Source organism: Doryrhamphus excisus, chromosome 16 (genome assembly GCF_030265055.1).
Source record: "Doryrhamphus excisus isolate RoL2022-K1 chromosome 16, RoL_Dexc_1.0, whole genome shotgun sequence".
Lineage (NCBI taxonomy): Eukaryota > Metazoa > Chordata > Actinopteri > Syngnathiformes > Syngnathidae > Doryrhamphus > Doryrhamphus excisus.
In genome coordinates this window covers 7,465,629-7,479,191 of record NC_080481.1, presented here as the reverse complement: position 1 = coordinate 7,479,191, position 13,563 = coordinate 7,465,629, and the positions used below count along the sequence as shown (strand labels likewise).

Genomic DNA, 13,563 nt, shown 5'->3' with positions numbered 1-13,563 from the left:
ACACTTCAGCATGCCCGAAATGAAAAGGAATAGGGCGAAGGATCAGTATAAATTATGAAATAACAATAACAATCAAGTACATTGCTTAGAATTGTTGGAAATCATGCTTCTCCTGTTGTGGTGAATAATTAATCATTTATTGTCATTGTGTATGTGTTGTCTTTGCATCTCATCTGTCAGTCAAAGCAGACAAGAAAGCACTCAAGTCATAAATTATCCTTCTGAAAAAAACATGAGCAAATACATCTTTGTCCACGGTGTACGTAATTATAAGGCACAGAGAGCATCGTTTTAGCAACACAGAAGGTCAATAACTACAGTACAGGATGTATGACAAAGCCTTGTGACAACTCTTACGATTTAGGGTAGGCTTGACTTATTCCGTTTGTTTTCTTTGATATATACTGTAAATACGTTTTATCAAAACTCCCAGGGAAACAGACAGGAAAAGGTTAAATGTGTTTTTTTAAACAAAATAAACAATATTAGTTATATTAGTATTCATTTTACTTATTTTAATTAAGCGTCAACACTCCTTACATTCGCGCACGTCCATACTTGTGCAGAAGTAAATGCTAAATGCAAATATTTGAAGCGTTTGAATTGACAAAATGTAATTTAAAAAAATCAAATATTCAAAAACATTTTAAAAACATGAATATTGATAAATTTCTTAATTATTATGACTTTATTAAATATTCATTACGTATTTATAATTTCTTAATTACGTATTTATAATTTCTTAAACACGTTATGTAGTGTGTTTCTCTCGGTACACTGCTGCCACCTCTGGAAGGTCCCTGTAATGCTGCCATTTTCCACTGGCAAACTGCATTTCACAGAATGCCTTGCGACGAAAACAAAACGGACTCATCCAATGAACGCCGAAGACACTATGCCAATACACGAGGTATGTAATGTTAAGTAAGTTAAATGCGCATTAAATTTACTGTTACAGCACCCCGTTCAAATGTAAACGGCAATAGAGAGTGTTGCGACGTCATTTTCCTACCGTCAGGAATGTGTCGTGAGTTTTGCGCCGGCAAACTTCCTGTCCTATTTATTTGCATCGTTAGCTAGTTAGCTGCAATGTGTTGCATTTACTGCTTATTCCCTTTCAAACGGACTGCTGGAACGGAAAGGTATTTTTCAAATCACACGGCGATTTAGCAAAGTAGCAGGTTATTGTATTTCATTTGCAAATTGTTAATATTGTACTCGGGCTTGTTGACAGTTGACTTAGACACGCACGGTGACTGGTGGTCTGGTTTCCATTTGATTTTAAATCCACTTAATAATAAGCTACGTTACTGTGTTATCCTACGGTTGATTCATTAACCCCAAAAATAAATAAATGAATCACGTTTTGTCCTTTAAAGTGGTTGCCATATTGCCATATGCTAATGTTTGACCAATGTAGCCCCGTTTGTATTTCGGCTGTAGTATACGTGTGTGTTTCCATGGAAAGCAGCAGTATTCCCAATTAACTGAATGTTTTTCTGTTTCAGGTGAACAATGAAACCAACCCGGCGGCTACGTAAGCTTGCTGTAACACATTGTTGCAGCGCCTAACAAAGCAAAGGTCAACATCTTCTCTTATGTGTGTGAGGGTGACGGCATGTAGCATTTTAACCTCACACACACACACACACACACACACACACACCATTCCAACTGTTGTTTGGAACGAAAACAAGGTTCAAGAGTTGACCGAGTTGCGTTTTCACTGTGCCACATCAGCTGACACAATGGTTGCAGAGGGAACAGCAGAGCAAGAGACCGAGATGGAGCAGAAGGTGCCTGCAGCTCGAGACGCTGGAGGACATGAAAACGGAGAGCTGGAGATGGCGGTCTGTACTTTGGAGGAGCCGGCTGCTTCTAATCATCTCCCGGAGAAGCCCGAGGAGCCCCGAAAGTGGATGTGTGCCATTATGTTTTTGTGTTTCTATGGATTTATGGCATCCATCAAGCCGGGGGAACCCTTCATTACGCCATATCTGCTCAGCACTGAAAAGAACTTTACCAAGCAGCAGGTCAGTGGTGCCCTCAGGCCTACTGTATGTTTGTTTCAGTTTGCCACATCATACTCTTCTACCTTAAGACTACTCTACTACTGCTATACGGGTCATAATTAAGGAAGGAAAATAGATTTATTGATGCAGGCTTTTTTTCTGGGTGAGCTATTGGCAATAATGAGTGTCCTGTGAGGCGATCACTGATCCATCTTACTGCGGTGAAAGCTCACATTCCTCCTCTGAAAGTGGGTCAGTGTTGAGTGTTTGCATTAGGAATGACTATGATTAACTCTTATTGGAAGGGGAATATTTGTTTGAATAAGAAAAAATGTGAATAACTATTTTTGTTGGGTTGTCATTGATGAATATTTACATTTGTAAACAAACATGTTAATTTTCATTATTTGTTCCGAATGAGAAATAATGCAAGATCTAAGAATCCTCGTTGATTGAATTTCCCTGTCATTTCTGCAATTTCAGGTGACCAATGAGATCACACCGGTGCTGACGTACTCCTACATGGCAGTGCTGGTTCCAACCTTCCTGCTGACCGACCTTCTGCGCTATAAGCCAGTTCTGGTCATCCAGGGTATCAGTCAGGTGGTGATCTGGCTCATTCTGCTCTTGGGTACATCACTCATTCAGATGCAATTCATGGAATTCTTCTATGGCGTGACAATGGCATGCCGTGTGGCGTATTCCTCCTACATCTTCTCCCTGGTCACCCCTGGGCTCTACCAGCGCGTGGCCAGCTACTCGCGCTCCTCCGTCCTCTTGGGAGTGTTCACCAGCTCCGTGCTGGGACAGCTTTTTATCTCCGTGGGCAAAATCACATACACCACCCTCAGCGCTATTTCTTTGGGTTTTGTCAGCTTTGGTCTGGTGCTGTCGCTGTGCCTGCCCTGGCCAAAGCGCTCATTGTTTTTCAACCAGGCGTGGAATCAGGAGCACAGAGAAGCGGCCGCTCAAGTAGCCACCAAGGCAGAACTGGACAAGATGAACCCGAAGGATGGCGGGTTGACCACAGCCCTTGCGCCATGCTCTGCATCCCGCTGGAAGGATTCCATCTTTGTGCAGATGCTGATGGAGTTGAGAACCGTGGTGAAAAGACCCAACCTGCGACTGTGGTCGCTGTGGTGGGTGTTCAACTCCACGGGGTACTACCTGGTGTTGTTCTACGTCCACATCCTGTGGAGCAACTTCTCCATATCCAGTGAGAACAAAAACGTTTACAACGGAGGCGTGGAGGCTGCTTCTACCTTACTGAGTAAGCCATTTCTCCAGCTTCAGTGTTACGTGTGCACCTTCTTCAAGTTGATGATCATTCTGTTGCAGGCGCTTTGACCGCCTTCACCGCAGGCTTTGTGAAAATCCGATGGAATATCTGGTCAGAGCTGGTCATCGCCGTGATCACGGCCTTGCAAGCTGGGCTGCTGCTGCTCATGGGCACCACTGACAACCTCTGGGTCTGTTACATGTCCTACGTCCTTTTCAGAGGCTTCTACCAGTTCCTGGTGCCCATTGCCACGTGAGTGCAGACTTATTTGCCCATAACCAGGCTAAAACCAGGTCCAGCTAAAATCTTTTGGACGATTATTGCGTGGGTCTCCTCAGTAGCGTTGTTGTTAAAGCTGCTGTTGGGCAAGCAGAAGTGGAGGGAATAATCTTGCATCGAACTGGTGCAAAGGGCGATCCTAATAAACGTGACTAATTGCCAGGTGGCAACGGGTGTGGTTCGTCCCAGGAGGAACAGGAAGGCTCCATTTACATATAATGTGACCTGCATATTAACCAAGCTGCATATTAACCAAGCTACAGCGACAAAGAACTACATTACTGGTGCATTGACACCTTGTATGCCAATGTAAAATATGACTAAATACTGTAAGTCATTGATTGTACCCGTTACTACACGGTCACAGCACGGATATAAAACCTTGTTGGAGGTTTTTGGAGATGTTTTAATAGCGGGCTTTCTAGGTGGGATACGTGTGTCCCATCTTAGTTGCCTCTTTAGAGTGCACAGAAAAGAGAAAGACGTGTTGTCTCACATCAGGGTTGTGGATGATAGGCATCTGTAACATCCTGATGTTTAGTTTTCAGATAGCGTCGTCGCTCACCAAGGAGCTCTGTGCCCTGGTGTTTGGCATCAACACCTTCTTGGGAACCATCCTGAAGACCATCATCAACCTGATATTTGCCGACAAGCGGGGCCTGGCTTTGGATGTCCACAGTCAGGTAAAGTGTGACCTTCAGTCGCGCTATATTACAACAAAAACGTGTATTGATGAGCTCCATTCTGATACGGGCCGGGTGTCTTCTCTTCTAGTTCCTGGTGTACTTCATTTACTTCACCGTGCTCACCGTCATCTACTTCATAAGCGCTGCCGTCGTTATCATCCGTCACTACAGGAACCAAGGCGGAGCCGGCCAGCAATCTGAGCTGCCCGAGCTGCCCGAGCTCACCAACGTCGCCGCTGAGGCAGAACCTTTATCCAGCAGCAACAATGCCAAGACATAATAGTCCTCCTCCTCTTAGGAACCTCTGACTCATTTGAATGAGCCGTCATCATGCCTAAGTGCCTCACCCGCTGGCTGATACAAGCATCAGGAGTGAAAAGTTTCACATTTTTAAAAATCCAATGCACTTTTAATGACACTAAGCATCAGTGTTGCGGGACCCCCTCGTTCACGATGGCCAGGATGAGCTGCTTTTGTGTCTCCAGCGGCAAAGGAAAGATTCCAGCGTCATCATGAGGACACCATGCTAAACCTTTTTTTTTCTTAGTATGGATAATCACATTGTAAATAACTTTAAACGCTTTAAAATGACTAGTATGGATGTCATGTTGACTCTTGTGAATAATTTTAGTTCCAAATGCAATGAAACAGATGGGATTTGCATTTGAAGGAAGGATCTTAAGTTTTATAGATTATTTCCCTTGCGGTACAAATCCCTCAATTAGACCATACGGGACATTTTTCCATTTTGGGTGGAGCGGATGGCTGCTGGATCATTATGGGAAGTAGTGTTACGAATGTATGCAATAGGAACATTTTGTAGCTTTTGATAAAAGCGATTACTTTTTTTTTTTGGAGTAGGATGATATACTTCATCTGGAATGTGAAAATGTACATTTATGCTAGAATAATGCTGAAAAAGCTGTGAACTTGTCCAATTGCTGTAAAACAACAAGATTAACCACATTTTTTGTTTAAATTTACAGAATAAATTGATTAACATGTAGCTGGTCTCTTTTAAAGGGAAAACTTTGCCTCAGTCTTTGTGTTGTTTGGTCAGCTGTACCGTACTCATTTGTTTTTCATGCCGTGTTTTGGTCAGCACCTCTCAGCAGATGATGGCTTTTTCAAAATTGAAGAGTCAGGGATATTTTTGCAGCTGCAGGCGCCTGCCTGGATGTGTTCACAGAACACTGACATTGTTTGGATAATGAAAAAAGCTTGTAAATTGTTGAATTGAAAAATGAAATATAGACATTCAAAAAATTGTTAATTTGGTTTAATATTTTGAATTCAACATTTTTCAATGCCAATACTTATTTTGAGTCAATGCTCTGACAGTGTATTAGGGCCACATTTGGGGGGAGGGGGATCTCAGATTTCGAAAATACATTTATAAATTTAAAAGAAGTCATAAATGTACAACTTTTTCTTTGAATTTCAGATTATTTTTTTTAAATATTTAAGTCATAAATTTTACGAGAAAATAAGCATAAACAAATTATTAGCATTAGCCCATCTCACTTCCTTACCTTCACGTCACGTAAGCCCCTATAGCTGTCGCAGGCAATGCCTGTTACATAAGGTTCGGACTGGTGACTCGTACATTTACGATTTTATTTATATATTCGGTTTATATTTATTCTCAAAATCTCCATTATTTCAATACTCCATCATACCTTCTCCATTATTTTAATAATCTGTGTGACAGGCATTGCTTGAGACTGCTATGAAAAGATGGGACTTATGTTACACTTTTTCTCGTAAATTTACGACTTTGTCATTGTTTTCCTACTCGTACAATGCAAACATTTTTCGCCAATATTCAAACTTCATGTCAGCGTTCTGGCTCCATACGTGAGGAACAAGCATTCACACATCTTTCTACAAGTTTACCGTGTATAAGGTTATTTGTGTGTGTCTTTACAAGTGGTTCCTTTTCCCACCCAGAAAATATACAGAACTTATTTGGCGTCAAACATTTCAACTTGGTGCTTCCGAATGGTTGCATTTGAAAGTGATACTTTTTTTGTCTTGGTTTATTTTATTTGACTATTTAAAACACTGCTTAAAAACAAAACAGATGTTGTACAAAACAAACTATTACACAACCTTTTAAATGGGGAGGGAACTTTGTGCAATAATGAAGTTGACATATAAACATGCAGTGCATTAAAAGAGAAAACACGAGGCCCTGCCAACCTTGTTTAAAGTAAGAACATGTCAGTGTTCAAATGAGGACAGGTGCACGGGAATAATGTATTCAATTAAAATGCATCAAAAGTGCACAATGATGCCATTGTTGATTGACAATGGCCACTTGCCCATACCCGCCCCCTCCCTCTATGTCATCAGTGCATTCCCTCCCCACACTGATGTTGGTGCCAGCCTGTGTCAGGTATGCTGGCCCACACTGCAGGATTTCCTGCTATTGTCTGAAGTTGAGGTTGCAATGAGGAACTACGTGTGCTTTCCCTTGTTTTGTGGTTGCTCTGTGCACGCTCTCATCCACACTCTCGCTGCTTAAATCAACTGTTAATAGACTCATGAAAAGTGAATGGCCGTCTAGGTCATTGGTGTTTCTTCTGCCAAAGACAAAAAAAGTGCAAGAAAAGTTGGGATACTGCCCAAAGTGTTTTTCTCAAGTAATACCTTCCACTTGTGTGTTCTCTTGATGATGAGTTGTTCTGCCGTTTGATTCCAGAGCGCTTCCGCCTACAGATGTGATTGTCACATTTTAAAAGCTTCAAAATAAAGAAAAAGGACACAGCAGCTGGTACTTACTTTGCGTCTCCCGTCGTTTCCAGAAGTCTGAAAAAAACAACAAATCATAACTCAGATTAATTAAAAAATGAGTTTTGCTTGGATTAGCAAGTGTTATATTAGATACCAACCTGCTTCCCATGGATTGGAATCTATAGGAATTGGGAGATTAAGCAAAAAAATAAAAAGATCATTAAAAAAATTGAGATCACCAGTTAGCAAGATAATCACTGATTGTACAATATTTTATTTATGCTTACCTTTTTGGAAGAACCACAAGCCTGTGTACAATGAAGACATACAGAATTAAAAAAAAAAACAAGTAAGTCAAATAGAGTGTTCTGGTACAAAGGGCCCCACACTGATGAGTCCACATTGAGACTATAGTTTTCCCCATAGGAAAATAATAATGTTGGCAAGCCCAAACCCCAAAAGTCACCCAGCAGCGCCCCATATTTCACAAATCGTCACCAAATTTGGCGGCTGTGTCTCAACCCATGTTCACAAACGTACAAGAAATCAGCCATTTTGATTTGGACTGGCCATTTTAGGCCAAAACCAGGGGTGGTATTTTGACAAACTCCTCCTCGGTACGAGCCCAAATCCATGTCACGGCGACTCGACGGTTGTATGAAGCATTTTAGCCTACGCCATTGGCTGTGGGCGTGGCATGTAGACAAACCTTGATGGTAATGTAAACATTAACTCTGCTCCACATGGTCAGAGCTGGATAAGAAGTTCCTGCCATAAGGTATGATGGTGGCCCCCTGTTTCCTGACGGTTTTGACGTCTCACCTGTTCTGCATTTGTGTAAGAGCACCAGCAGCGCCACTGCAGTCACCAGACAGATGAAGACGGTCACTCCGACATTTAACTTCATGCCATCTCCGCTCGCTGTGAAAACACAGGCAAGTTTTCTGCTTGTTCTGGTGAGTCCTCGAACAGGACTTGTGTGTGATAGCTCACCAGTGACGAATGGGTTTCGAGTTGACTGGCTAGCCTTTTTACTGACTGGATTCTCCAGCTCGCAGCTGATGTCGCCTGAACTTGAGCTGTCCTGAGAGGTTTTCGTGTTCAGTATTTTTAACGTGACATAGTTTCATTTACAGCAAAGCACCTTCTGAATCCTGTGATCCTTAGATGAGTTTGTTTCCACCGAATCGCCAAACGTCCAAGTGTAAGTGACGGGCTCTGCACCTGCGGTGTTGGCGGCACATGTCAAAGTGCACGTTGTCACCTCAGCATCACAGGACGTGAAGACGGTGGGCTCGGGGACAGACGCTAATGAAGAAACAAAGACAGTGTCATCTTCTGTTTCTCCTTGATGTTCTCCAACAAGGAACACGGGATGTATGGCTTATCCACTTACAGAGAACTCTGAGATGAGTTGGTGTGGAGGTGACGTAGTTGATCTCAGGCGTGTATCTGCCGCTGTCATCCTGCGTCAGCCCCATGATGGTCAGCTCCCCGCTAGCGTGGTTCAGCCTCGTGCGAGCTTTCCAAACAATAAGTTGAGCGTTCCTCCTCAATGCCCGTCTGTGGCTTCAAATGTGAACCCATACCTTTGAACTGACGATACACCTCTGTGCTTTCACCGTCCCACTGGATCGCAATGTCATCTCCGTGCTTCCACATGATGCTGACAAAGGGGCCGGTCTTAGAGGCCGCAACTGGCCTGAGGATGACTTCATCGCCCACCTTTTTGTAAATGGTTGACCCTGAAAGGAGGTAGAAGAGTCTCAAATGGAATACTTCCATTATTACTGATACTGTGTACTTACTTCCCAAGGGCACCAAATTTGACATAGAGCTGTCCCAGATTCATAACACACTAAGCAGACATGACGGTATTTATCCGCTTCCTCTTTTTCATTATTTATTATGAATTGCAACCCCTCCCCTTCCACTAGTCATTGACGGTGGTTATGGTCCATATGCACACCCGCCATTTGGGGCGTGTTGAGTGCATCATCCGGGTACTAACGCTGCCCCACATTTGGCAGAACAGCACAGGAACACTCATGCACTCCCAAAGTACGCGAAATGGGACACAGCCAGGTTCACGACCTTTTCACAAAATGCTAGCGTCATGTCAAGCCTGCACAGGTTTGAAGATTCCCGTCCCTTTTTGTGCTCTGCTCTTCTTTAAATACAAGTGTTCAACTTCAGTTAAGCTCCCATTGTTACATTTCCAGTTAGCCAAGTTGTCATTGAGACGTGTCTAAAACTAGCGTTGTCCGTGACATTATAATGTCATAAATCATTTGAAAGAAACTACAGTAAACACGTTGGTTCCGCAAGCCTGGTGTTTCCAGTAGGGCTAAAACTGTTTAAAAGAGATGTACTTTACCAGCACAGCAACCGGTTAAAACGACGGAGATGACCGCCAGCCACGCCTGCATCTTCCTTGTCACTTCGGCCAAACTGGGGGACATTAAAGCAATAGATTAAAGCAATAGATTTAACACTTAAAACAAGTCATTTGTAATGTTTTAGATAGTCACCTTGGAAGTGATGAGAAACTTTTTGTTTCCGGAAACGGCGGTGCAGTGGCAAAAAACGCCCCGCCCAACAACACTCAAAAAAAAAAAAAAAAGAAACTCCTGCAGTAAAGTTAAAAAGATACTCACAGATTCGAACCTCCGAGCTCAATAGCTCCAAAACAAAAGGTTGTTATATAGCAAAACATACAAATGTACATAAACTAACCAGTGTAAAACATCCAGTGTCAAAAAAACTAACCAAAAGGGCAAACATTCAAAAAAAAACTAAAAGAAAAAGGTGACAGTCAAATGAATTGAACTACTCTAACACACCTGAGTATGGAGAAGTCCAAAACCACACTACAATATCCTGATAATTAATAATAATAATCTCCTTTCATTGAAAGCAGCGGGTGTGATTACATTAGAGTACATTTGTTTCACCCTTTTTGGCCAATTCTTTGAGTGTCTTGTACCCAAACAATCACATCAAACATACTTGAACATACTGTACATGTTACAGAATTGGATTTATTCATGATTATTATGATAAGTAATCTCCAAAATAATTATGAAGCACAATAAAAAATTACCAAAATGGAAAAATAACCAATTACGTGATCCAGCGATTTCTTGTACAGCCATTAGCTACGTCTTTTACTGAGGAGTGGGCAACATTGAATTAGTGCAATAATACCAAAGAAGAAGAGGAAAACATTTATAGATGGTCCCTGAGCTGCTGACTCGCTGCCGGCTTCTCATAGAGATCAATTTTAGTCAGACTGCACACAAGACGGCTCGTTTTTTTCAATTTTGGATATGTGAAAAGGTGTGATAGGAGATGTATTTTGCTTTCATGAAGGTGACATCAGTGGCATTTTCATGACTTGGGCGGGGTCAGAGGCTCCAGCTGCAGCCACAGGCCGCCCTCGGCACGCAGCACAAGCTGGGGAAGACGGCGAACCTCTTCAGAGCCAGATTTGGGGTTCACCCCCAGGCTCAGGCGGAACCTGTGCAGGGTCAATGCCACGACAACACGGAGCTCTGCTAGAGCAAACTTCTGACCGATGCAGTTCCTGCAAACACACGTCATTAGCACACAACTGGAGGTTGGTGTAGGTACTGTAGATACTGAAGAAGCAGCACCTGGGGCCTGAGGAGAAGGGAATAAAGGCGTGAGAAGAGCGGCTCTCGTGGTGAATGCCTTCAAATCGCTGAGGATCAAACTCCTGGTCCAGAGTGCACAGCCTCAGTCAAAGACCGCACATTTACAACTGAGTGACAATGAAAAGCGTTTCCGTGCGTACATGTGGATTTGTCCATACGTCAGGGTTGTGGTGGGTCCCGTAAATGCTCACTAAGCAGATAGCACCTGGTGGAGGTAGAAGGAGGACATGATACAGTATAACAAACTTTTTTTGTTTAATGTGGTCTCACCCTTTGGTACGGTCCGGTTCCCCGGCAGCGGCATGTCTTGGGTGTAGGTCCTGGTTACGGCCTGCACCGGCGAGTGGAGCCTGAGCGCCTCCCTGATGCACATGGTGGTGAAAGGAAGGTTGGACAGATCTTCCCTGTGCAAGAACACCTGTGTAAGTACGTGCTTGTAACGTTTGGTGTGTGCGTGCCTGTTTTTCTAACCACTCTATTCCTCGACCCTGGCGTCCACACATCAGCTCCAGCACCTCCGTCCTGCATTTGTCTTGAAAGTGTGTGTGGCGTGCTAAATTGTACAACGTCCAGCAAATGGCGCTGGCCGTGGTGTCGTGACCTGCAGAAGAAGACGCTCACGGTCTGTTCTGACGGACTCTTGATTCTGTGCGCGTCTCACCTGCAAACATGAAGGTGTTGGCCTCCGCTTCGATCTCCTCGTCTGTTAAACCGTGCCCGTCTCCATCCTGAGATAAGCATCAGCGTCATTTCATCATGCTCTTTGCTTCTGTGTGCCATCGTGCAAACCTTGGATAACAGGATGATGTCCACAAAATCCCTTTTCCGATGCGGGGTGGAGGTGGACTCAGACTGGTCGATGAGCGCATGGCGCCTCTGAACCACTTCTCTTGTGAACCTGCATGAGGTCACGACGTCACCGTGCTGTATTTGTACCACCTGCACGTGTGTGTTACCTGTGCACAACGTTCAAAGCCTTCTTGAACCGTTTCCCCTGCCGCGTCTTCCAGTAAACCCAGTCCCAGTGATGCAGAATGTTCTGGCGCCGCTCGATGAGGAGGTCACTCAACTCCACGATGGCTGACACGTACTCACTGCGGGACCTGCAGAGACATGGAGGTTTCAAGAAAAAAAAAAGGCAGCGGGGATGAGTCGAGGGCGGGTCCTCACTCCTGACAGTTGCTGCTGTAACTGAAGGCGCATTTCAGCAAACTGTCCAAAGTCATCAACGTGACGTGGTCGAACATCTCGATGGTGGTGCGCCCCTCCGCCACCAGACGCTGCCACTTTTCCTGTGCACACAAGACGGCTTGTTTTTTCATGGGGAAGGGAACCACACTTTTCAAGATCCTTCTGGTCAACACATTCAGACATTCTGGCTGCGTCTCAAATGGAAAACACGGATCCCCACACAGTCGCAATTTTTTCTCTGTGTATAACTCGATACAATGTATATGTTGTTCATATCCATCCATCCGTCTTCTTTTGCTGGGTCAACAGCCTAAGCAGTGAAGGTCAGACTTCCCTCTCCCTAGCTACTCGCGGTGGATTCCGAGGCGTTCCCGGTCCAGTGGAGAGACATAGTCTCGCCAACGTGTCCTGGGTCTTCCCCAAGGCCTCCTACCGAGTGCACTCAGTATGGAAGTGCGCCAGTTTAGACACAGCCTCTGATTCCGCCTCGGCGTCTTTTTGCCTTACGTGCATGGTGTCTGCTGAAGCGTTAAATGTGGCAACGTAGTTCCTCAGTATGTCAAAATGAAACGCTGGGGTGAGGAGGCGCCTCCTGCGGGCCCACGCCTCCCCGTTGCTCAGTAACAGACTCTGGCCTGCACGGGAGTCAAGAGGATAGAAAATGTCAATTTTTTCATAAGGTTTACTTTGTTCTGATGATTTTTATGGTAATATTTAAAAAAATGTTTGTGAAAATATGTTTTTCTCAGTGTTGTGGCATTTTTTTATATACTTCATTCTAACATTTGTACTTTTTTCTATAAAATAACTGCTCTTTTCACGGTCCATTACTAAGACTCACCAAGCCAAGGACGGAGATGACCGTAGATGAGCTCGTCTTTCAGCGTGATGCTGGCTGCTCGGCGAGAGGAATAAGCACCATTGAAGGGGGAATGAAATAAACAATCCTGTAATGAGGCTGTGACTTTACCGGGTGCTAAAAGCAGAGGTTTGGTAAAGTCGGGGTGGAAGAGTCTGACCAAATGGTAGAATGGTCCGAGGAACCAGCTGCAGGAATGTTTGTACATCTGCACTAACTCATCCACCTGGAGGAGACCTTCCTCTGTGCTCTGCATCTGATACACACATTTAGAGACGGGACACATGTTGTGACGTGTGTGCAAGTGGCCTACCTGGCCCAGGTGACCTATCAGCCAAGAGTGTGCACGAGGCTTGCTGAAGCAGGACAGTCGGTGAGTGAACCAAGCATGTTGAAGCAACAGCCTGGCCGTCCAGACCGTAACCATGGCAACCAGTCCAGCACCGGCGACTAGCAGGACTTGACAGGGGCCAGCCCAGCAAAGGGCAGACAAGAGGAGTGACATTCTGGCACGGACTGACAGAAAGATGGCAGGTTGATAGCTACCGTATCTACAATGACAAGCCGCTGGTGTTGAAACACGCGTTGCAAACCAGACCAGCTCTGCCTGTTTGATGCAATTATTTCAGCAGCACTTCCTGTTGGGCTTTTCTCTAGCTTTCTCTAGCAAATCACTCTATAGGTTATTCACTTTTCACAGTATGGGTGGGCGGATTGACCCAAATACTGATACTACCAATATGAAAGACAGTATCAGTATCGGCCCAGTGTGTGGAAGAAGTAGCTTGTCGTAGTATTACTAATAAAACGTAATTTTAGAAGCATTCAGTTGAAATATTAAAAG

At 44.1% G+C, this 13,563-nt stretch overlaps 3 protein-coding genes and 1 long non-coding RNA gene across 18 annotated transcripts; 2 read left to right on the top strand and 2 right to left on the bottom strand.

Annotated features, from left to right (window-relative positions):
* The first annotated feature begins 847 nt into the window (after positions 1-847).
* slc19a1 (solute carrier family 19 member 1) lies at positions 848-5,262 on the top strand. Of its 14 annotated transcripts, none has more exons than XM_058051939.1 (7): positions 848-910; positions 1,509-1,600; positions 1,741-2,033; positions 2,496-3,282; positions 3,351-3,543; positions 4,112-4,253; positions 4,345-5,262. In XM_058051939.1, exons 3-7 carry the CDS (start codon positions 1,749-1,751, stop codon positions 4,534-4,536), a joined length of 1,599 nt encoding a protein of 532 aa, XP_057907922.1. In that variant the 5' UTR covers positions 848-910; positions 1,509-1,600; positions 1,741-1,748; the 3' UTR covers positions 4,537-5,262. The 14 variants fall into 14 exon arrangements, with proteins under 14 accessions (XP_057907922.1, XP_057907915.1, XP_057907921.1 ...); XM_058051938.1 differs by having other exon boundaries at positions 855-910; positions 1,509-1,582; XM_058051945.1 differs by having other exon boundaries at positions 855-910; positions 1,509-1,604.
* Positions 5,263-5,375: 113 nt separating this feature from the next.
* LOC131104600 (uncharacterized) lies at positions 5,376-9,606 on the bottom strand. 2 transcript variants are annotated; one of them, XM_058051949.1, is made up of 12 exons: positions 9,524-9,606; positions 9,370-9,443; positions 8,582-8,737; positions 8,389-8,514; positions 8,137-8,300; positions 7,986-8,076; positions 7,815-7,913; positions 7,280-7,300; positions 7,151-7,171; positions 7,041-7,067; positions 6,909-6,971; positions 5,380-6,841 (listed from the first exon to the last, which is right to left on the bottom strand). In XM_058051949.1, exons 2-12 carry the CDS (start codon positions 9,419-9,421, stop codon positions 6,822-6,824), a joined length of 840 nt encoding a protein of 279 aa, XP_057907932.1. In that variant the 5' UTR covers positions 9,422-9,443; positions 9,524-9,606; the 3' UTR covers positions 5,380-6,821. The 2 variants fall into 2 exon arrangements, with proteins under 2 accessions (XP_057907933.1, XP_057907932.1); XM_058051950.1 differs by lacking the exons at positions 9,370-9,443; positions 9,524-9,606 and adding an exon at positions 8,801-9,303 and having other exon boundaries at positions 5,376-6,841.
* On the top strand, positions 9,004-12,435 carry LOC131104601 (uncharacterized). The gene is made up of 3 exons (XR_009119804.1): positions 9,004-9,125; positions 10,968-11,091; positions 11,176-12,435. It is a non-coding gene; the product is annotated as an uncharacterized LOC131104601 (long non-coding RNA).
* On the bottom strand, positions 9,926-13,463 carry LOC131104599 (cytochrome P450 4F3). The gene is made up of 13 exons (XM_058051947.1): positions 13,033-13,463; positions 12,831-12,975; positions 12,702-12,755; positions 12,368-12,495; positions 11,840-11,961; positions 11,626-11,772; positions 11,459-11,567; positions 11,331-11,397; positions 11,141-11,270; positions 10,940-11,073; positions 10,810-10,874; positions 10,649-10,731; positions 9,926-10,578 (listed from the first exon to the last, which is right to left on the bottom strand). Exons 1-13 carry the CDS (start codon positions 13,222-13,224, stop codon positions 10,383-10,385), a joined length of 1,572 nt encoding a protein of 523 aa, XP_057907930.1. The 5' UTR covers positions 13,225-13,463; the 3' UTR covers positions 9,926-10,382.
* Between the last annotated feature and the right edge of the window lie 100 nt (positions 13,464-13,563).

Bases quoted from the DNA above. Each gene is read 5' to 3' on its own strand.
- LOC131104600 (XM_058051949.1), bottom strand. From the start codon at position 9,421: ATGCAGGCGTGGCTGGCGGTCATCTCCGTCGTTTTAACCGGTTGCTGT. The intron at 8,515-8,581 runs GTATGGGTTCAC...TTGTTTGGAAAG, and splicing joins GGTGTATCGTCAGTTCAAAG to CTCGCACGAGGCTGAACCAC. The intron at 6,972-7,040 runs GTAAGTACCAGC...TCACATCTGTAG, and splicing joins GAAACGACGGGAGACGCAAA to GCGGAAGCGCTCTGGAATCA.
- LOC131104599 (XM_058051947.1), bottom strand. From the start codon at position 13,224: ATGTCACTCCTCTTGTCTGCCCTTTGCTGGGCTGGCCCCTGTCAAGTC. The intron at 12,496-12,701 runs GTGAGTCTTAGT...ACTCCCGTGCAG, and splicing joins TCATCTCCGTCCTTGGCTTG to GCCAGAGTCTGTTACTGAGC. The intron at 10,579-10,648 runs GTGCTGCTTCTT...GTGTGTTTGCAG, and splicing joins CCCTTCTCCTCAGGCCCCAG to GAACTGCATCGGTCAGAAGT.
- slc19a1 (XM_058051932.1), top strand. From the start codon at position 1,599: ATGTGTGTGAGGGTGACGGCATGTAGCATTTTAACCTCACACACACAC. The intron at 3,283-3,350 runs GTAAGCCATTTC...ATTCTGTTGCAG, and splicing joins GGCTGCTTCTACCTTACTGA to GCGCTTTGACCGCCTTCACC. The intron at 3,544-4,111 runs GTGAGTGCAGAC...CCTGATGTTTAG, and splicing joins TTCCTGGTGCCCATTGCCAC to TTTTCAGATAGCGTCGTCGC.